General features: G+C 34.9%; 1 protein-coding gene across 3 annotated transcripts in view; it reads right to left on the minus strand.

The window, feature by feature from the left end:
- The window catches only part of LOC149796326 (inositol polyphosphate-4-phosphatase type I A-like), a 127,039-nt gene that overhangs the window by 43,147 nt on the left and 59,503 nt on the right, over positions 1-24,389 (minus strand). For 2 of the 3 annotated variants that reach the window (XM_089960981.1, XM_089960983.1), the window contains 6 exons: positions 16,738-16,845; positions 13,313-13,590; positions 12,216-12,425; positions 10,470-10,667; positions 9,224-9,292; positions 573-814 (listed from right to left, as the gene is read on the minus strand). In XM_089960981.1, the coding sequence (XP_089817107.1) occupies positions 573-814; positions 9,224-9,292; positions 10,470-10,667; positions 12,216-12,425; positions 13,313-13,590; positions 16,738-16,845 (1,105 nt within the window). Of the gene's footprint in view, positions 1-572; positions 815-9,223; positions 9,293-10,469; positions 10,668-12,215; positions 12,426-13,312; positions 13,591-16,737; positions 16,846-22,735; positions 22,839-24,389 lie in introns of all 3 variants that reach the window. The other variant, XM_089960982.1, reaches the window with a different exon arrangement.

Consider the following 24,389-nt stretch of genomic DNA (forward strand, 5'->3'; position numbering starts at 1 on the left):
TATGTGAGACCACCTGTCTTGAGAGACCTTATTCTCAATGCACAGATTTATTGATTATATATTATTATGACCTGTTAAGAGAGACCACCTATCTTAGGAGACCGTAATTTTTTGGCAGACGGGATGGTCTATCAAGACAGATTCTACTGTATTAGATTAGTCACTAACAGGATTTGTCAAATTTATCATATGACTACTTTTGGAGCATTCCTGAGAAGATAAAAAAGGAATTATGAGCGAATTTGCAGACTGAATTAAGTGTTGGCACCTGTTAATTCTAACCCAAATATTTTAGCATCATTTAAACCTAACATCTTGAATGGTGTATGTCAGATAGCTTTTTAACAAATCATTTCCATCCCATCAAACTTTTGCTAGATTCGAAGAATGGTGAAATTTATGATAAATGGAAGCAGTAGGGTTTTAATCAATGATACAATGTATAGAAGATAAATCCAGACAAGTGCAAATTAAATCAGTCATAAAACAGGAGACAGAGCTTCAGCTCTAAGGAGCATTCTTACCCTGATGAACAGAAAATCTGTAGAGCGATGTAGTACATATAACCATACCTTGTTGTTGATAATGAAACATGCTTTTTAGTGACTGTCTCTTCCACTAATCTGAAGGTCACCGACTGAAGATCATCCACTCCCACCACCATATCTTCCAACATGGCTATCTCTTCACCATGGCAACTAAGAAGCCCTTCAAACTGGACAAGAATGCCCAGCTTGGCTATCTGGTTCAAAACATTTTCAGAACTGGCTATAGTTGTAATATTGGAGACAAAACCTGATACAAGTGATGTAATCTGAAAGCAGAAATCATGATCAAGCACTTGTCAAACCTAGAAACAAACATTTTGCAAAATTAACCTTCAGTACATGCATTAACATAATTGTTTTGACCCCAAAGATCACTATCAAAAATAAAGGGATGGGTTGTATTACAAACAATATGATTTAACATATATCATAAGAGATAATAAAGAAATTAAAATAAAGGCAGAACACTATAACTCACCTATATTCTATGCTATGAAGCATGGCATATAACTTTGCTACAAAACATGGTACATAATTTTGATGTGAAGCATGGCATATAACTTTGCTACAAAACATGGTACATAATTTTGATGTGAAGCATGGTACATAACTTTGCTACAAAACATGGTACAAAATTTTGATGTGAAGCATGGTACATGACTATGCTATGAAGCATATTATATAATTCAGTAATGAAGCATGATACATAACTATGTAGCATTTTATCCAACTGTGCTATGAGGCATGGTACAAAACTGTGGTATGAGGCATGGTACCAAACTGTGCTATGAGGCATGGTACAAAACTGTGGTATGAGGCATGGTACAAAACTCCTACATATGCCACCTCAACATATCAGTCCCTAACTGTCCATATGTTTGCTACAAAGAGAAACCTCTGTATGATAAATGGAACCCAACTAATTCATGACATCCAAGCAAACTGAACAAACTACATTACCTTCTACAGCACTACAACTTGACAAATGCTTATGTTTATTGCTTGGCAAAGATTCCCCAGTAACTACTGGTAAGTATCAATTCCAAATTGCTCTTTACAGTATAGTAGTGTTAGGGACCAGATTCCACTGCTAAAAGTGAATGCTGTAAGGTTGAGAAGATTTGTCTTTACTTGAGCTTCACTATTCATAAACAGATCTATGAAACTGCTAAGAAGAATATCACAAACAAAGTTTGTGTAGGAAAATCAACCTACTGCAGTACAAAGATCACTGAAAGTTCCAGTTGCAAAGAACTATTCAAGATTATGAACAAGTTAATGTCAAGGAATAAATGTACACTTTCAACAACCTTCTCTCTGGTCGATCTTCTGGACCTGTTTGCATATTTCTTTTGGGACAAAGTTCAATTCATTAGAGATAAACTTGGCTACACAATTTCAACTGACTCATCATCATCGTACAGAATATACATGGCAACCTGTCTCTATGAATTTGGTACATACAATTGTGATGAAGAGTACCCCAAAGTCATGTGAACTTGATCCAGTTCTGACATTACCGCTGCTTGGCTGCTTAGATGCAATATTGTCTTCACTAACTGAAATAACCAATTGTTCACTTTCATCCAGGGAATTCCCATGATTTGTCAAAACTGTAAATGTATATCTTCTTTTGATGAAACAAATGCTTGATCATAATGATTTAACAAACTACTGTTTTAACATCTCATTCGTGTCCAAAATCTTACAAAATGTAGCTCTATCTCAACTTGTATCTCATCTAAATTCAAAGTCTTTTTGAGCAACGCACAGTCTGCATATCCCCTCACTAAACTTGAAAATGCCCTACTTTAGTTCTCTCTTTGGATAAGTACTATCTAGACTGTACTACTGTAATTCACTTCTACCTGGTTTGTCCCAGTATCAACAGAAACTTCCAAAATTATAAAACATGGCTGCTGAGATCATCATTAGAATATGGAGAAATTTCCCCCTGCTCTGTAATCTGTACTGGCTACCCTTTTGATCCAGAATCAAACACAAAATCTGTTCACTATGCTACATTTCACAGACTGGCTCCAGTCTGAAATAGTTATCTGGCCTCACCCATGAGTACACCCCTTCTAGAAACTTATGCTCCTCTTCTGACACTTGTATTCTCATTGTTCCCACTTTTAAAGCTAAGTCATATGGACAATGTTTATTTGCGTACCAGGGCCCAGCTATGTGGAATGAATTGTCCAATGATCTTAAACACAAGGACACTATTATCTCATTAAGAGTGCTCTTAAAACTCACATATTTTGACAAGAACAGACATAAAGACTTACTCATGTTTACTTCCTTAATTATTATCACCATGTTTGTTTGGTAATTTCATGGTATTTTGTTAAAAATCTTATCACTATATATGTTTTTATGTGTTATCTAATATTGCAAAGCACTTAGAACTTCTGAAGGTTAGGTGTTATACTGTCCACATTGTTATTGTTATTATTATTGTTATTGTTATTATTATTATTATATTTATGAAGTGATCTTCCATATGACTGGTTGACCTTGTTACCACACCAGACATTGTACATTAAGAGGATTTAGATTAAACTTGGTAAACAGGCTCATATCATCAGGATCTCATTTGAGTACAATTGTAACCAGGATATATGACTATTAATGAGGTGATCATGCATCTGATTGGTGGAAATTATCATCACTATAGCAACTATACACTGGATAAAAGTTTGATCAAACTTGTTACTTAGTCGAATATCATCAAGTTGTTGAAAAGTTTGATTATGAGTAACATCTAAACATTTATGAAGCAATTTTGAATGACTGAACTTGTTAGCACTCTAGAGACTGAATTTTTGAATTCAATTTTGCTATAAACCTATATTAGACAGGTTCTATCATAAGTGAACAAGTGAGATGCGCATATTAATGAGATGATCTTGCATCTGATTGGATGAGTTTGTTAACTCTCTAGACCTGAAGACTATATTTCTCATTCAATTTCAATCAAACTTGGTGTCAGAACAGATTTATATTATCAATGCTTGATTATGAGCAAGAAACTGAAAATTATGCCTTTATCTTTGCAATTTTTTTCAGATTATAGTAAAATGGTAATATCAAAAAGACATAACATTTTAAAAGCATTTCATATAGTGTTCTGTTCTTAAAATACTACATAATTCAAGAAATGGTTATCTAGTAATTATGTAAGCTAGGTGAGCATTATCAGGTCTGCTTGGATCTCTTGTATTTTAGGTTACTGGCTAATATGATGACCATCACTCTAGAAGCAGAAATAATGCATATTGATACATGAAATTCTACAAATTGATTATGACTGGGATGCACATTTTAAAACCCCCAAATTTTATTCATAGAAAGTAATACACAAAATGGCTGATACTGTTCAAGCACAGTCATAAAATGGAGGACAACTTACTGTTCTTTCCAATATTTTCCATGGAATTTGATTCCAATATTTTCCATGGAATTTGATTCCAATATTTTCCATGGAATTTGATTCCACATTATTGTGCAAACTAAACTTGATCGAGTCCAATGTAGGAAGTTTACTTTGGTGATTGAAGCATTTCATAATGTGAAACTGACAACATGCATAAACAATACTTCCACATTGTCCAAATTAAAGTTTCATGTGACATGAATACGTTCAATCATTCTATTTTACTATTATGATTTACTTCACCAGCTGTTACTGCCCAAACTGAAGACTGTTATAACATGCACTTCTTGAAAGAATAAAGTTTCAGCTTATTCAATGTATAAAATTCTATTATTTTATGTCACACTCATGGTTTTCTCACAACTGGCCCATTTATTTCCTTCTTTTTTAGGGGATAATGTTAATTAATTTGGTGTATTAGTTATAAGTACAGATAGAATGAGACTACCTCACTTATATTAATCAATAACTTGGACACATTATATTAAAACCTAAACACTGGCTGCTGTATATTTGGAAGAAGCTGCACTTGAACAAAAAATGAGTGGAATTTTGAGTGCATGTGACCTTTTCAAAACCTTCCAAATCACACCTGTTAGCATTGCCTTCATTTTAACTAAACATGAGGTTGAATTCAGGAAATATTTTATTTTCTGTTGGGGTCTTAATGCTGCTTTCTACTGACTACCTACAAGTAACATTTTTCATTGAACAGCAGCTATTCGGGAAAACTCTGAGAAAATATTCAATAGTTTCTTACAGACCACAGAAGGCTGTAATAACAGCTGACTGGCCCATTTAGAAAAGACATACATGATACCTACATCTTGCTGTTATTGCTTACAATGCACAAATTTACAAACCAACAAGAGGCCCAGGTGGGCTTGAGATTGCTTATGCAGTGTATCCCCCAGGAGTGTAAAATTGAGATTGCTTATGTAGTGTATCCCCCAGGAGTATAAAATTGAGATTGCTTATGCAGTGTATCCCCCAGGAGTGTAAAACTGAGATTGCTTATGCAATGTATCACCCAGGAGTGTAAAATTGAGATTGCTTATGCAGTGTATCCCCCCCCAGGGGTGTACAATTGAGACTGCTTATGCAGTGTATCCCCCAGGAGTGTAAAATTGACATTGTTTATGTAGTGTAACCCCCAGGAGTGTAAAATTGAGATTGTTTATGTAGGGTATCCCCCAGGAGTGTAAAATTGAGATTGTTTATGTAGTGTATCCCCCAGGAGTGTAAAATTGAGATTGCTTATGTAGTGTATCCCCCAGGAGTGTAAAACTGAGATTGCTTATGCAATGTATCCACCAGGAGTGTAAAATTGAGATTGCTTATGCAGTGTATCCCCCCCCAGGGGTGTACAATTGAGATTGCTTATGCAGTGTATTCCCCATGAGTGCAAAATTGAGATTGCTTATGCAGTTTATTCCCCAGGAGTGTAAAATTGAGATTGCTTATGCAGTGTATCCCCCAGGAGTGTAAAATTGAGATTGCTTACGCAGTGTATCCCCCCCAGGGGTGTACAATTGAGATTGCTTATGCAGTGTATCCCCCAGGAGTGTAAAATTGAGATTGTTTATGTAGTGTATCCCCCAGGAGTGTAAAATTGAGATTGCTTATGTAGTGTATCCCCCAGGAGTGTAAAACTGAGATTGCTTATGCAATGTATCCACCAGGAGTGTAAAATTGAGATTGCTTATGCAGTGTATTCCCCAGGAGTGTAAAACTGAGATTGCTTATGCAGTGTATTCCCCGGGAGTGTAAAATTGAGATTGCTTATGTAGTGTATCCCCCCCAGGGGTGTACAATTGAGATTGCTTATGCAGTGTATTCCCCATGAGTGCAAAATTGAGATTGCTTATGCAGTTTATTCCCCAGGAGTGTAAAACTGAGATTGCTTATGCAGTGTGTCCCCCAGGGGTGTAAAAAAAACTTGGTGTCAGAACTGGGGGTCAAATAAAAAATGTGGGGGTAAAAAATGTACTTATAAATTTTCATCTCACCCATAATTATTTAGCTTGAAATAGATATTGCAACTTGCAGAACATACTCTCTCTCCTTCTATAAAAACAAAAATAAACCAATATGCACAGTTAACAAACAAATGCATTGTCCATTCAATGAAAAAGAATACATTTATTAGTTCATTTTTCTTTTAGTTTAAAATTGTACTTTTAACAGTCTCCTTATAATATTTTTGCAACAATATTATATACCAACACATTACATATAAGCCAATATAGAAAGCCAAAAAAAATCTTTTTAGCCAAATGGCAGTTAATTTACTGCCTGTCACAGAATATGTGCTATCATTGGTTTCAATGTAGTTTGTCCTAGAACACATTTATCCAAAAATCAAAAAGACTAATGATTAATCTTCTTTCGAATAAGTTATATTTGAACGTTAAGATCTTTCTTTTATTGCAGCAAGTTAAAAACCAACAAAATCTGCAATGTCCCCCTGACTTTGTAAGCCAAATAACGCATTTGTCTCAGTTTAATGATTTCTTTGTTGTGAAAGAATGTCTTTGGTGATAATGTGTTCTCCAGATATCTTGTGCCGAACAAGGGCAGATTTTTAAAATTCTTAAACCCTGTCACAAAAGGATTATTCACTTTTGCAGTCTTCAAAATCATGTGATCAGAAGTCACACCGGTAATCCTAATGGAAGTGCCATATTCCAGTCAAGAGAATTATTTTCTCCATTTTTCATTAAAGTTAGATCCACAGTTACTCTTTTGTGTTCTTTTTCTTTCACTTTCTTTGCTAATGATTCTTAGTCCAAGCTGTTTTAACCTGGTGATCACTTTCTAGTGCAACAAGCATTGATGTTAAAGATCTGGATGACATCTTGATGAGCTTGATGGAAATCGTGTGAGAGCTTGCGAGATTAGGGGAAGCTACTCTGTCATAACATTGGCTAAGCTACTCTGGTTCCCTGTTTTGTATACTCCCTGCACTGCGCTCCACTATGCGAATAGAGGAGTGCAATGCAGGGAGCAAACGAAGCAGGCAACCAGACTACACAATGTAAAGCATTGGATATGAAATAAATATCGATTTATGCGAATCCTTTGCGCAAAAAAACTTGCATGGCAATAAAACGTGTGCACCAATTTTCTCCAGTGTGCATTCCCTGATGCACAAATAAAGGGATACACTGCTCATGTAAATGGAATCTCCCATAATGACAAATGCAAAAGCATTTGACCAAACCATCTGGGTCAGTCAGACACTTTGTTGAAATTTATACCATTGCTTATGATTACCGTTTATGAAACAACTGTTTCAAGATTTTACATCTTCATCCATCTTTGATGGCACATTAATATCGTTTATCCAAAACAAGCAGCTTCTTGTGCCAGTATGTGTTGCATCAAAGTTGGTCAAATTTTATTTAGCATTTTTGTGTGTGTTTTAAATTGATACAATTGTGTAAATGGTTATCTGTTTTTAGTTATGACAGATATAATTGATGGTGGATCATTTCTGTAATTGTTAAAGGCCTTCAAGCTATGATGTTATTGGTCAAATTGTGTTGAATGGCTTTTTACAAGAATAAGTTTTTCAGTTTTTTTAATTTTTAGTAGCTTTTGAGAAGAGATCGTTCAAAGATTTTATCAGTGTTAGTAACAGAACCATATCTGATGATAGATCAGCATAATTAGTACAAACCTCTGTAACAGGTTGCTTACATCTATATTCAATCAAATTTTTATAAACATTTTTTTTAATAGAAAAATTCATTTAAATGTTTTCTATTTTTACAGGTGTAGGATATATTTATTGCATCAGATCAACCACATGCGTATATATAGGATATACTTATTGCATGGGTTCAACCATATACAGGTGTAGAATATACTTACTGCATTGGATCAGCCATTTACAGGTGTAGGATATACTTATTGCATGGGATCAGCCATTTACAGGTGTAGAATATACTTGCTGCATTGGATCAGCCATTTACAGGTGTAGGATATACTTACTGCATGGGATCAGCCATTTACAGGTGTAGGATATACTTACTGCATGGGATCAACCATTTACAGGTGTAGGATATACTTATTGCATGGGATCAACCATTTACAGGTGTGGAATATACTTATTGCATGGGATCAACCATTTACAGGTGTAGGATACACTTATTGCATGGGATCAACCATTTACGGGTGTGGAATATCCTTATTGCATGGGATCAACCATTTACAGGTGTAGGATATACTTACTGCATGGGATCAACCATTTACAGGTGTGGAAAATACTTATTGCATGGGATCAACCATTTACAGGTGTAGAATATACTTATTGCATGGGCTCAACCATTTACAGGTGTAAGATATACTTATTGCATGGGATCAACCGTTTACAGGTGTATGATACACTTACTGCATGGGATCAACCATTTACAGGTGTAGGATATACTTACTGCATGGGATCAACCATTCACAGGTGTATGATACACTTACTGCATGGGATCAACCATTTACAGATGTAGAATATACTTACTGCATGCGATCAACCATTTACAGGTGTGGAATATACTTACTGCATGGGATCAACCATTTACAGGTGTAGGATATATTTATTGCATGGGATCAACCATTTACAGGTGTGGAATATACTTATTGCATGGGAACAACCATTTACAGGTGTAGGATATACTTACTGCGTGGGATCAATCATTTACAGGTGTAGGATATACTTACTGCATGGGATCAACCATTAACAGGTGTGGAATATACTTATTGCATGGGATCAACCATTTACAGGTGTAGGATATACTTATTGCATGGGATCCACCATTTACAGGTGTAGGATATACTTATTGCATGGGATCAACCATTTACAGGTGTAGGATATACTTATTGCATGGGCTCAACCACTTACAGGTGTAAGATACACTTATTGCATGGGTTCAACCATATACAAGTGTAGGATATACTTATTGCATGGGATCAACCGTTTAGAGGTGTATAATACACTTACTGCATGGGATCAACCATTTACAGGTGTAGGATACACTTACTGCATGGGATCAACCATTTACAGGTGTATGATACACTTACTGCATGGGTTCAACTATTTACAGGTGTAGAATATACTTACTGCATGGGATCAACCATTTACAGGTGTATGATACACTTACTGCATGGGATCAACCATTTACAGGTGTAGAATATACTTACTGCAAGGGATCAACCATTTACAGGTGTAGGATATACTTACTGCATGAGAAAATATGACATCCCTCCTACACTTTATGCCATGAATAGCTTTTAGATTATGTCTGTGTTCCTGAAATAGAAGGAATAAAATATAAATAACTTATGTCAGCATTCCTTAAAAAGGTACAAATTTTTGTTTTGAATATAAGGAAGAAAAAAATAGATAACTTTTGAAGTAAACAGATATAAAAAAAATGCATCAAACTGAACTGTTTTAACATAATAATGCTGATGGGGCTCCAAGTAGCCAAGTGGTCTAAAGCATTCACCGTTATGCATCACTGCCATCTCACCTCTGTCTACGTGGGTTCGAATCTCGGAATCGGCCAATGCGGGTATGTGAGAAAGTTCCATGCCATGCGATGCATCCCATGTCCAAGACAATGTTCCATGCCAAGGGATGCATCCCATATCCAAGACAATGTTCCATGCCAAGGGATGCATCCCATGTCCAAGACAATGTTCCATGCCAAGGGATGCATCCCATGTCCAAAACAATGTTCCATGCCAAGGGATGCATCCCATGTCCAAGACAATGTTCCATGCCAAGGGATGCATCCCATGTCCAAGACAATGTTCCATGCCAAGGGATGCATCCCATGTCCAAGACAATGTTCCGTGCCCAGGGATGCATCCCATGTCCAAGACAATGTTCCATGCCAAGGGATGCATCCCATGTCCAAGACAATGTTCCATGCCAAGGGATGCATCCCATATCCAAGACAATGTTCCATGCCAAGGGATGCATCCCATGTCCAAGACAATGTTCCATGCCAAGGGATGCATCCCATGTCCAAGACAATGTTCCATGCCAAGGGATGCATCCCATGTCCACGAAAATGTTCCATGATCAAAAATGCATCCCATGTCCACGACAATATTCCACCACAGAGACCTTCAATTTTTTAAGACTGCAGCTAATACAAAAAATTCAGACTTTGTATTTTAATGATTTTATCATTTTCTGCTTTTTGCCTTCAATGCCTTTTTTAAATACCCAAACTTACTCTATATATATATATATATATATATATATATATATATATATATATATATATATATATATATATACATGATTGTGCTAATGTGCCATCAAATCATCAATATACATGTATTCTTCTTTCCAAGATTCTACTAAACATTTTGGTTAATGCATTTGGTTTGATAAATTCATGATATTTAGAACATAGAGAAAAAAGAAACATATAGAGAAAAGAGATGTATCGAAATACACCCTTAAAAGTTACCATAAGGTCTAGGAATGCCAGGAATTGTCTTGTTTTCTGGCAGACAATCTCCACAAAGCTTTTCATCTTGATCACTGCAGGGCTGATTTGTCCCAGCCATTTTGGGCGGTCCATAGGACCAGACTTGTTCTCAATCAAATCATCCACCAATGAGATCAAACACACCAAGGTTGCCTCTGTGTTGACTCTTGTCATGTCCTGCAAGCCAATTTATTAACAATACAGTGGTCCACTTCTTATAAGACCATCCCTTCTGCAGCAGGAAAGTGGCCTTATACAAGGGTTGGCCTTTCTAGAGGGGAATAACTACCTACAGAGTTATCAGGTTATGGACTTAAGATTTTACTTAAAAAGTTACTGAAAATGATTGTGAATGTCTCATTAGTCATGCTCCCAACCCACCTTGTCAGTGTCTGTAACTATTTCTGTCTCTTGATTCAGTTTTCCAACTCAATGCAGCTGAATGTATACTGACAATGTTTCTTTTTGAATTTTTCTGACATCAAATTTCTCTGTAGTGAACAAAGGACTCTAGCTGTTTTTATTTACTCAAACTATCACTTTTCATCCTGAATTGAGAATTTATGACAATTTGTTTTCTCACTTTTGCAACAACTTCATTGGGAATTTGTACTTCTTACACGATGCTCAGTTTTTACAAAGGAAGTGAGCTTGTTACATGATATGCATAGTCTTAAGTACATTTCAAACTGTTTTCGTCTTGATAATTATCAGTGTTAATCACAGCCCATAATTATCAAAGTGAGAAACTAAAGCTCTAAGAAACATACAGCAGTAAGGATAATAAAATTACTTACCCTTTGTACGAATGAAAGTTACTTTATTGGCATGTTGGAACAAATGTCTGTGTGTTGAGTTTAGAAAGCAACAAAAATTAGTGACATTTCAACCCTGTAAATGAACATTATGTGACAGCAAAACTGGACAGGCTTTGAACTAATAAGTCAGATGCCGGCCACATTAGAGGGGTGAACTTCATTAATGGGTACTTCTGAACACAAACTCATCATTGCCATGGTATTTTGGGTGTATAAAGTGAGTGGTCAATGGATTGGGGGGGGAGGGCTATACAAGAGGGGACCACTGCAATAACACAATGTATTATCATGACTCTGATCATCGTATATGTCTTCAGATAAACTTCAACAAAATGGCAACTCTTTCAACTGAAAGAAATAACTACAGTAAAAATCTCATGATCATATTTTTAATGCAACTGACAAACTAAACTGTCTACATAGTAAATGTCATCACACTAACATTCTTTTTTAAACAATAGTTCTCATGAAAGCCTAAGTGTCAATGTATTAAACAAATGCAAAATCTTTCTGAAGGTCTGTATACAATTTTCCTAGGTAACTTTATCTTCAAGCTTTACTTACAAAATGATGTTAATGACATTTTGTGTGTGAAAACAAGCAATGATTTTGAAGATGAGTCATTGTTATGTTTGACATGAAACATCTCTGTCAAAAAAAACCTTGGTTAAACTGAGGTTTGTAACAAGTCAAAGGAATATAAATTATATCATATAACAACTCCAATTTTAGACAATTTATACTGTTTACTTAGATTTGTGTTCTTGGAAATACTAACATTAGTGTCATTTATTAAGGAATTATTCTACTATCTAGAACTAGGTGATAAAGTTGCAAAAATGTAAAATGTGCAAGAATATAAACATATGCATTTTAAGAGTTGCTGTACATAATATCATCTATTTACCCATGGTTCCACTGTGGGACTCTTCACAAAACAGCTTCCTGTCCATTTCCAATTTGTTTCTGAGGGAAGATCTTTAATGAGAGGTTCTGACTGGGCCCTGTTGGTAACCTGTAGGGTAGTGTAGTCAATATTGTCCAGCTGGGCATCCGTAAGCTTGGTTGCAACGTCCTCAATGACAGGGCTGTTACAGTTCAGTACCAGTTCTTGTACCTAGCATTAGGAGCAAAAGAAATGAAAATAAATGATCTCCTTTGAGGTCCATGTTAAAGTATTTGAACTTGACAAACAAAACTATGTGACACTGACCCATGATCTTTGACCTAATGGACTGTTAAATTTTTATCCTGTCTCATTGATATCTATACCCTAATCAACACATACTCTCTGACAATGTAAGAGTTATGTCCCTTTACAACAGGCCAGCGGTCATGGAGGAAATGGTGAGTTCATTTATATGCATCTGAAAAACTATAAATAAACAAATGTTTTAAGAATATGGTACTATTTTACAATGAACAGAAATTTTAACATAATATAAATAAAATTCTGCTTATTTTAGAATGTATTCATTAAAATTGATTCTACACCATTTTGACCTTACTGACCTCTGATCTATTACAACCCATCATGGTCATCACGGTGTATACTTGGGCCTCGCATTTATTTGTGATGCTGTGCCCTAAAACACCAAACAAGACCAAACCAATCGTTGAGGGAAATATCTATTGCATATAAACAGGGAATATGTAGATTGTTCCACTGATTTGTGAGGATGCAGGATGCATATAACACATTGGATGGCATACAGATTAATTAAGTATTTCTGTTATAATTGTTTCGAATTATTGACTTAGGTGATGCCTATGATTTAGGTTTATCTAAGTCTATATATAGCATAAAGATGCAAGAGAACCGAAATATGGATGATAAGAATTTTCTAATTAAGATGATTAATAATTGTATTGTATGAAATTATCTAGGGGATGAATGACACATCAAAAATGGAGTGCTATATTTAATTATGGTGAGTTTCCATGATTTATGAATAGATGTTGACGTGAGAGAAAAAGATCAAAAAGACAAAATCATGAAACCACCTTTTCAGAAAGAATATCCATTGCAGCCTTTAGATCTTTGCCCTCCCCCTGAAGAGCCTCTTGACAGAGCCTGTCACAAAGTTGGCATATCTCTTCTTTCAGACCCAGCATTTCATTAAGCAGACTGCACGCTTTCTTCAACTTAGAGACTTTACTGAGGGTTTCCACAGCGGCATAACTTTCCTGCAGCTGCTGAAGGTGCTTATACAAGCCACCATTTTTAAATTTGCGGGCATGTGAAACAAAGGCTCCCACTGTTGTTATGTCATAGCAACCAACTGAAAGAATAGTTATTGAAGCGGCTAATTAACAGATTTTATCTTTGGCATTTCACAACATGAGAGGGATGAGTCCCATTCATTTCAGTATTTATTAAAAATAAATTTGAATGAAGAAAATTAATAAAGAAAATAGTCTGCTGGCAATGCAGTAAAATGGTTGTTTGCACCTATGAGGTACTGGGTTAAATACCTGGTTACATCATTTGTTAACATAAAGCATAGCACAATGTGCACAGTTAAAAGTTTCAGCAAGTTTCTTCCATCCTGATGACTAGCTTTACGCAACATCTTTGTAGAGGAGTATGTGTGATACAATATCCTTTATATGTAATACAATATCCTCTGTATGAGGGTTACAACCTTGTCTTTTATGAGCCGTCTGGAAATCACAAAACAACTGTAATCTGAGTTTGAGATTTCATTTTGACCAATCACAAACACTGTTACTTTTGAAAGATGTGTCTTTTGACTGGCAGTAGAAAAACTCAATCTCAATCATTAGATCTTCTTGGCAAGGTTGGTTTTAATAAAATGGCCTTGATGAATTTCTCTGCCATATGGAATAAAGTTTTCCCCTTAGAACAAAAAGGTAACTGTAGTCTTTGCATTTATTAATACCCATTATTTATTCTTATCCACAAGTAATTAAATATACAGTTTGAACAGAGCTGAAAGTACAATGGGATTAATAGGGACTAATTAAATGAGGAGACTACAAGAGAAAATCCACATAACATTTGTTTTGCTATCAGATCATATTCACTATTTCAGACAGAATGTGCCCTGAAGCTTAAACACCTTTACCTTCCCCATGAAGCTTAAACACCTCTACCTTCCCCATGAAGCTTAAACACCTCTACCTTCCCCATGAAGCTTAAACACCTCTACCTTCCCCATGAAGATTAAACACCTCTACCTTCCCCATGAAGATTAAACACCTCTATCTTCCCCATGAAGAGTTGCATGTTCACCTTCTGAAATTACTTGTCATTAAGCAGAAACTGCTACCAAGAAAAAAAATGGTTATAATACATTTAAGTGGGATCATTGCTCAACAACCTAAGTGTATTGTAATACATGTACCAATCATCAGGGATGACAGCTCAGTTGATCACCATTCATTATGAAATATGGTCTTAAGGGCTATTGGTAATATGAATTGGCCTAATGGTTGGGTTGTTGTTGTTGTTGTTGTAGGGTTTAACACCATTTTTCAGCACATGATATACATGGCAGTAAGTATTAATGGTGAAGGAAGAACCCAGGAAAACCCCGGAAAGAACCACTGACCCATGAGAAGCTACTGGCAAGCTTTCTCACACAGCCACACTGGCTGAATCCGAGACTCGAAACCAGGCAGACAGAGGTGAGATGGCAGTGATCTGTAATGGAGAGTGCTTTAGACCATTCAAGGCCCCCCTAATGGGTGGGTGGATGTGGTATAGTCAGATATCATGTACAGTAGGTAATGATTTTAAACTTATATAATGTAAACTTAAAAATCTGTCAGCTCAATGTACTGGAGCAAGCTGTTTCACATAAAGTGTATTTACATGAGTTAAAGAAAAAGCAGATGAATATTGTATTTTATGCATAACAGATCACGGCACAGCAGTAGTATTGAGCTATTGCATTATAATAATCTTGTTGCATGAAGACTTATCAAGATGCAATGAGCGTTATATTTTTGTATACATTGGCCTTGCATACAATGCATGTGGCAAACATCATGATGCCAGATAATGGGGGCTGCCACATTAGTCTCCTTCTAGCCATCCTGGTCCCTTGACTGACAGTCATATTACATGCACACCTGTAGCCCAATGGCTATCAAACATTCCATATTAAAGTAAGTACAGGTGTACTGATAATAGCATAGTGAATTACATACTATAAAATGACTTACATACTTCGGGTACATTTTACTGCTCTTAATCTCAACTTTTACGGCATATACTTCTCTAAGTATTAATCTGCCAAACTTTACAAGATGGTATTTAGTAGATTCTGGTGGCTATCATGATTGTTGCTAATTGTGACTGTTAACGAACAACATGCTTAACGATGGAATACCTACCCATATGCAATGCAATAAAAAAAAAATCAACATCAGTATTTAAAACCTCAGTCTCTGTGATGCAACACAAAAATACAAAGTGATCAAAAGTATGGAAAACCCCTGTGTGTGCAATGCAATACACAAAATACAAACTGACCATCAGAATGGAACACCCCTGTGTCTGCAATGCAATATATTAAAATTCCAAACTGAACATCAGTATGGAACACCTCTGTCTGCCATGCAATATAGAAAATACAAAAAAACATCAGTATGTAACCTGTGTGTGTGTGCAATGAAATACACAAGCAAAAACTGAACATCAGTATAGAACACCTCTGTGTGGGCAATGCAAATACTAAACTTCCAAACTGAACATCAGTATAGAACACCTCTGTGTGGGCAATGCAAATACTAAACTTCCAAACTGAACATCAGTATAGAACACCTCTGTGTGGGCAATGCAAATACTAAAATTCCAAACTGAACATCAGTATGGAACACCTCTGTCTGCCATGCAATATAAAAAATACAGAAAACATCAGTATGCAACCTGTGTGTGTGTGCAATGCAATACACAAGCAAAAACTGAAGATCAGTATAGAAAACATCTGTGTGGACAATGCAAAACACAAAATACAAATTTTGTATCAGAATTGAACACTTTTGTGTTTGCAATGCAATACACAAAATACAAACTGAGCATCAATATGGAACACCTGTGTGTGCAATGCAATACACAATACAAACTGAGCATCAGGATGGAACACCATATGGTGTTCAATGCAATACACAAACAAAACTTGAACATCAATATGGCACACTTCATAAACTGAGCATCAATATGGAACACCTGTGTGCAATGCAATACAAATTGAGCATCAGAATGGAACACAATATGGTGTGCAATGCAATACACAAACAGAACATCAATATGGCACACTTCATAAATTGAGCATCAAGATATGGAACACTTCTGTGTGTGCAATGCAAATCACAAAATACAAACTGAGCATGAACGTGGAACACCTTATAAAAAACAATATTAAGACTGATGACTGTAATAAAATGTAAACTTTGAAGACCTGCTTCTGTGGCTTCATTCAGTACAGTCATTCTTTGCTGATGCAGATTGACAGGGACAAACTCAAGTTCTTTGTCTGCCTTCTTACTGCTGGGCTTGAAATATTTTCCTGTATGGAAGGGGAAAAAATATAATTTTCCAAAAATCAACACACATACGAGCATGCAGATAAAACCTTTTAAAATATAATATTGTTCAATATTTTCATAAATTTAAATCATTTTCTTATATTATTTTTAACAATTAAGTAGATATCCTTTACAGATACATGTTCTGACCCGTAAACAGGTAATTTAAATCCGTTTTTGTTCGAATTTCATTTGCATTCCATTTGGCAATGCTCTCTGCATTTCATTCAGGTTTACATTTGATCTACCATCATGTTGGTTTCCATTTACTATCACATAAATCACATAAATGCATTCAGATTTGGCATTGTTCATTTCCATCCATAATTTCCTTTCATTTGCATCCATTTATAAGGAAACTGAAATGAATTTATCAAGGTCAGAAATTGCTACTGTAAAGGGAGACAACTATAGTTTTCATATCCTCTCTTATTAATGATTATTCTTTAATGAAATAGCAAATGCATAAAATGAAAAAGACTGCATTTATTTTTTATGATAAATACAAACAAATAACCACTGGAATAAATGTAAAAATATCGCTGTAGAGCATCTGTAGACAAATTATATTTCTATTTTTCTTCTATGAAATAAAGATTGTGCAGATAAAGCCCTGGAGGTGGTTGGTATTTTATGTCTGCCTCAATAAGAACAGCTTGTAAGAAGTGAAAACTTCTGTCAGTGTAAAGCTTGTAAGAAGTGAGAAGTGAGAACTTCTCTGTCAGCGTAAAGAACTGGATCCTGGAAAATCAGGCAAAACAGCTTTCCACCAAGGAAATTTTGAGGCAACTTGAAATAAATCGATTTTCAAATCCATTCACGAAATGCATTGATGCTGTATTCGGTTTTCATTTATCATTCATTGTTATGTGTTTTGCACTCTGCATTTGTGCACTTCATTTTGTTCAAAATGTGTTTATCATTTTCTGTGCTTTAATTCTGTATTTCATTTTTATTTGCATTCCTTCTGCATTTTGTTTGTGTTCATTCCAATAGCACCAGTTTCATTTCACTGGTAAAATGAACTATTTCAGGGTCTGAATATGATAAGCTACTTTCTTAATTTGCCTTTTTTAGTCTCCAATAATCTGTAGTCTGATTTCATTTTGTATTAAAGAATAACAAAAAAAATTTGATTAGGAAAATAGATAAAAAGAACCACAAAAAACAAGTTTTTTAAAATATATTTTCTTTTATTTTTCTGTATATTTCTGATTGACATGCTTTACTTAACCAAAGATTTGAAGTACACTATGACCTTAAATGTATGTATGTGTGTGTGTGTGTGTGTGTGTGTGTGTGTGTATGTATGTGTGTGTGTGTGTGTGTGTATGTATGTGTGTGTGTGTGTGTATGCGTACGTGCGTGCGTGCATGTATGGATGGATGTATGTGTGTGTATGTATGCATGCATGTATGTATGTATGTATGTATGTGCGTGTGTGTGTGTGTGTGTATGTATGTATGCATGTATGTTTGTATGCATGCATGCATGTATATATGTATATATGTAGGTAGGTAGGTAAGTATGTGTATATGTATATATGTATGTATGTATGTATATATGCATGAATGTATGTACTTTGGTATCTGGGTATGTATGTCTGTATATGTATGTATGTATGTATGTTCATTTGTTTGTATGTACATAAAGTGCTGATTACAAGTTTTTATATATGTATTATTGCTGACTAGTATGTGTCAAAAACATAAGTTTTAATGCAAGAAAAAACAAGGCCTATGTCATGATGTACTGTGATTCTGACTTACAAAACCTTAACACATGAGGTTAGTATGCCATAACTGCCACCTGGCAATGCTTCCCAAAAGTAATGCCTGTTTTGTCATCTGCTATAAACAAGTCACATAACACCTGGCAATGCTGCCCAAAAGTGATGCCTATGTTTTGTCATCTGCTACAAACAAGTCCCATGATACAATGCAGGAGTTGTATACTGAGAATTCATTATATTTCATAGGGTACTGAATTTTTGGGGTACCAATTTTTGTCAATTTCATGGTTGCCACTAACAATGATTTTAAACATATAGTGTACAATATGATCCCTCTGCAAAAACAATGGGAACCATTTGCCTAACCACAAATTTAAATACCCCCCAAAATGCTCATTTTTTGCAAAGCCTCAAAAACAGATACCCACAAAAATAAGTACATTTCTACACCAAACATTGCATGGACCAAAAAGATTTCGCCATTTCGTAAAGGCAGAGATTATGTAGAGGTTTAGCATCAGATTAAAATGATCTTATTGGAACCAAAATGTCTGCCTCGGCTAATCTGCAAAAGAAGTGATGTTAACAAAGGCTGGTTTATGGAAGATTAATTGTAAGACATAAAAGAAAATAGAGGGCATAATGCAGATGAAATGGAAAAATTAGAAGCATAATTTATCATGCAACATGCAGGACAATCATGCAGAAGCTGATTAAGGAATTTCGCCTTTGTGTCAGGTTTGTAAATTCGACCAAATGCTTATGAACTGCAAAATACGCCTTGCTGTTGATATTTAATACATGTTTAATAAGATTGATATCACTCACCTGCATACAATGGTCTAAAAGATAAATGTAGTAATATGGCTGGCACCTTAGGGCTGAAAGAGACTAATGTCTGGATAATGGTAACTTGGTAGAAATTTGTATCTGATGTTGTTGTTGTTGTTGTTGTGGGGTTTAACGCCATTTTTCAGCACACGATAGGCTATACATGGTGGCCAGTATTAATGGTGGAGGAAGAACCCAGGAAAACCCTGGAAAGAACCACTGACCCACGAGAAGCTACTGGCAAACTTTCTCAAATACCCACACTGGCTGAATCCGAGACTCCAACCAGCGCAGACAGAGGTGAGATGGCAGTGATCGGTAACGGAAAGCACCTTAGACCACTTGGCCACTATGGTCCCCAAATTTGTATCTGACATGTAGTTTAAGTGCATTTCTACCCTGGGTAACTTTGCCAGTTCTAGATGGTACATCAGCATCTTTTTATGAATGTGACGGGACATGCATCTATCAGATATGGTCATCATATATATTGTATGAATGTGACGGGACATACATCTATCAGATATGGTCGTCATATATATTGTATGAATGTGATGGGACATGCATCTATCAAATATGTTCATCATATATATTGTATGAATGTGATGGGACATGAATCTATCAGATATGGTCATCATATATATTGTATGAATGTCATATATTGTATGAATGTGACGGGACATGAATTTATCAGATATGGTCATCATATATACTGTATGAATGTGACGGGACATGTATCTATCAGACATGGTCATCATATATATTGTATGAATGTGACGGGACATGCATCTATCAAATATGGTCATCATATATATTGTATGAATGTGATGGGACATGAATCTATCAGATATGGTGGTCATGTATATTGTATGAATGTGACGGGACATGAATCTATCAGATATGGTCGTCATATATATTGTATGAATGTGAAGGGACATGAATCTATCAGATATGGTCATCATATATATTGTATGAATGTGACGGGACATGAATCTATTAGATATGGTCGTCATGTATATTGTATGAATGTGACGGGACATGCATCTATCAGATATGGTCGTCATACATATTGTATGAATGTGACGGGACATGAATCTATCAGATATGGTCGTCATATATATTGTATGAATGTGACGGGACATGAATCTATCAGATATGGTCATCATATATATTGTATGAATGTGACGGGACATGAATCTATCAGATATGGTCATCATATATATTGTATGAATGTGACGGGACATGAATCTATCAGATATGGTCATCATATATACTGAAAGCAGAAATCAAATGAATGTTGAATTACTGACAGCAAAAATGTGGATTTTAGGTACAGGGTTCCCACACTTATTTTAACAAACATTTCCAGTCTTTTGCAGTTTTTTTTCTAGAAGAAATTCATTTTTTCAAGGTTCACTTATGACCGTTACTGAATAGAATTTTAAAAAAATGTCTGGCTTACAAAATGTGGATTTTTAAAATCAAAAGGTATTTCTATTTTGGGACTCTCCCATAACATCTGAATTTGACTCATAACCATATACAACCATTTACTAATATTGGAAGCATGATTTAAACCATACTTTTAACTTCATCCTTAACAGAAATCAACTTAATGACACAAAAGCTTGCCATTGCTTTTAAATGCATTTAATCACAAAAAGTCACAGTTCAGGATGGACCCTAATATTACAATAAGTCAATAAGTCAAGTCCAAGCTGGACCCTAATATTACAACAAGTCAATAAGTCAAGTCCAAGCTGGACCCTAATATTAAAGTCAATAAGTCAGAGCCCAAGCTGGACCCTAATATTTGGGTGAAATTACCTCTTAAGCCAGGATAGGGCTAAGTTGGTGAAAATAGGGAGAAGTGGGTATATGAAAGTTCACAAAAATTACATTAAACTAATGTTTTTGCAAATTTCCTGTTACATGTCAGATTATTATAATGGTGATAAATACTAAAATTTTATTATGTTGCTTCACCACATTTGATGTATAGTTTACAAAGGCATTTTAAAAACATGTTACAGTAAAAAATTATCTTCCATATGTATATATAATTATGGATATTTAATTTTTATTTTGTGATTGACCTTTGTCCATAATTGAGGGTAGGAGTTTGGGCCTACCTTACTAATTGTTTGTGTAACAACAAATTACATAGGTAAATTTTGTCTGTGATCAAAGATTATATTATATTATACAGTGCTAATTTCTTACAGTACAGTACAGTACAGTCCTATACAGCGCTAATTTCTTATTTACAGTATAGTACAGTCCTATACAGCGCTAATTTCTTATTTACAGTATAGTACAGTCCTATACTGAGCTAATTTCTTATTTACAGTATAGTACAGTCTTATACAGTGCTAATTTCTTATTTACAGTACAGTGCAGTACACTGCTCATTTATTACGAGTCACTGGAGCCATAAAAGTATATTCCATTATAGGTGAAGGTACCTGATACCCAGGTAAATGAAAAAAATGGAGTAAGCTGAGGGGTATTTCATCATGTCAATCATTATTTATTATACAGTGATATCACTCTATTTGTTATACAGTGATATCACTCTATTTATTATACAGTGATATCACTCTATTTGTTATAAAGTGATTCACTTTTATTTCAAACTAAATGCCCTATTATACTGAAATGTTACAACATGGCTGTGTCATAATAACAAACACAGAAAAGGATAGATGATTATGCAAAACAGCAAAAAATGTGCGTTTCATCTGACTATTAACAAAAATTTATTAAAATAAACAAAAGCATCAATAAAGCAAAATTTAAAAACTATATGTGATCTCTGAACTTAACTGTGTTATAAGCAGGTTGGTGGTATAGTGAGGGGATATGATTACAGTGAGTGACCATAGTACACTCTACTAAGTCTTCATCAGCCAAGAAAAATAATATCAAGTCAAAATAAATTTAGCACATTTTGACAGATTTCATTTTACCCAATTTAATGGAGTTCATGACCACACTTAGCTCATATGAGCAACTACTTTTACCTGGGGACTATTTTAGTGAGAACCTCTGTATTGAGTAATAAACATTTTTAAAACAAGGATTATAAATGAAAAAAAAAAAAAATAGCTTAATTATTACATGTAGGATTTAACTGTTGACCTTGTAAAAAATTTGGACCTTTACAATGGACATAGTCTGTTATGTGCAGTTTACACTAGCACTTATGTATACAATTCAGCAAAAGAAATGCAAACATAGATACTAAATCAAAAGGAAAAGATGAAGATAAACTGAGATGCTACCAGGATGCAAATATTCATAATCACCTTTGTGAGCTGCCAAAAACCTCTGTTGTTGGGAATATATGCTTACAGAACTCATGCAGAAATCCATAAGTTCTTGACATGCTGGGTCACATTCAAGATTGAACTGAAGTAGACAAAATCTAAAAATGTAATCTGTTCTCTTTTGAATGTAATGTAATATCCATGTATGACACAGAAACATAACATGCATCCAACTGTCGAAGGTAAAGACCCTGATCTGCTTTGCAAAATATGTATGCCGATCATGATCTGTGCTATCTGATCTACAGTAAAATCTCACTATAATGCTGTTCGGAGTACAAGTACACCGTTATTTGGGTGATCTTGCTTGTACTGGGGTATATTGCAAGTAAAAATAAAATTCACCCATGGAAGTCATTGAGGATACCTGGTTTTTTTTCCATGAACCTGCTGGACTCTGGGACAGGAAATAATGAATAGCAGAATCCTTTAGATTCAAAAATTTACCTGTCTGCTAAAATTTGCTGCCTCTGGGAAAGTAGAATTGTGAATGCTGCTCTCACAAAACGTTTGAAAATTAATTTATTTGCTTTACTTACCTGCAAGGTGTGATGAAAACTTAATGATTATCAAAACACTTAGTGTCAAATGGAATTAAATCAAGTGAACTGATTGGTGAAATCCCTATGCAGGATTTTAACCAAGTATTGCAATATGTTGATAAAGCATGAATTAATCATATTTTTTTAAACTTTGGCAATTATCTGCATTTATTATTTAAGCTTAAAGTAATGCTTAATGCATTGAAACAGAAAGTAAAATTATAGTTGATGTTAGTATGAAAGTGTTAGTTGGATGCTGGGTTAAAATGGAAACATTTAACTTTATTACAAAGACCTCATTACACAAAATTGGGTGGTACAGAATGGGGTATGTCATCTTTGAACATTATGAAACACAGGACTTGCCTTATATAATGGGAACACATTGCATATCAAGGTGCATATATCAGACATATTCTAATAAGATATCATTAGTATTCATGAAGTAAAACCACAATTCCATGGAATGCTAATCCATTTGATGACAGTATAAACCTAATAAACTTAACACTGTCAATACATGAAGAAAAGCATGCAACTGTGACCTATTTTTCATTAATGTGCATATTAGTCTTAAAAACTAATGCAATTAATAAGTTTCATAACTTTACCAGCAGCTATGTCCAAAAAACAGCACATAATTAACTTAAATATCCAACACTGCAAATTATGTCACTGTTACCTACATTTGTTAGTGCTGAGAATTCCAATGACAAATGTACCAATTAATTTTCAAGACTGTATATACAACAGTGTAAGATAAATGGAGATAAATGAAGATTTAAAGCTATGGGAAAAGTAATATGTCTCATGGATGCATTGAAGGTAAGACAAAAAGTATCACTATAAAATTGATGAACAGATGAACAAAGTATTTTTATTATATTGCTGATTACGCATGCAGCATATTTGAGTTCAAATCAGTACACTTAAATAAAAGTTATACCTCGAGTTCAAATCAGTACACTAAAATAATAGTTATAGCTACGACATGGAGGGGAGACACATGGAAGAAGAACAAAGTGCATCCTATATACCAACTGATTCTCCATAGAGGGTGAAATGATGCCTTAAAGAGTGTGAATGTGTAA

This window comes from Sinohyriopsis cumingii, chromosome 6, assembly GCF_028554795.1.
Source record: "Sinohyriopsis cumingii isolate HCF-2022 chromosome 6, ASM2855479v2, whole genome shotgun sequence".
In the NCBI taxonomy this organism is placed as follows: domain Eukaryota; kingdom Metazoa; phylum Mollusca; class Bivalvia; order Unionida; family Unionidae; genus Sinohyriopsis; species Sinohyriopsis cumingii.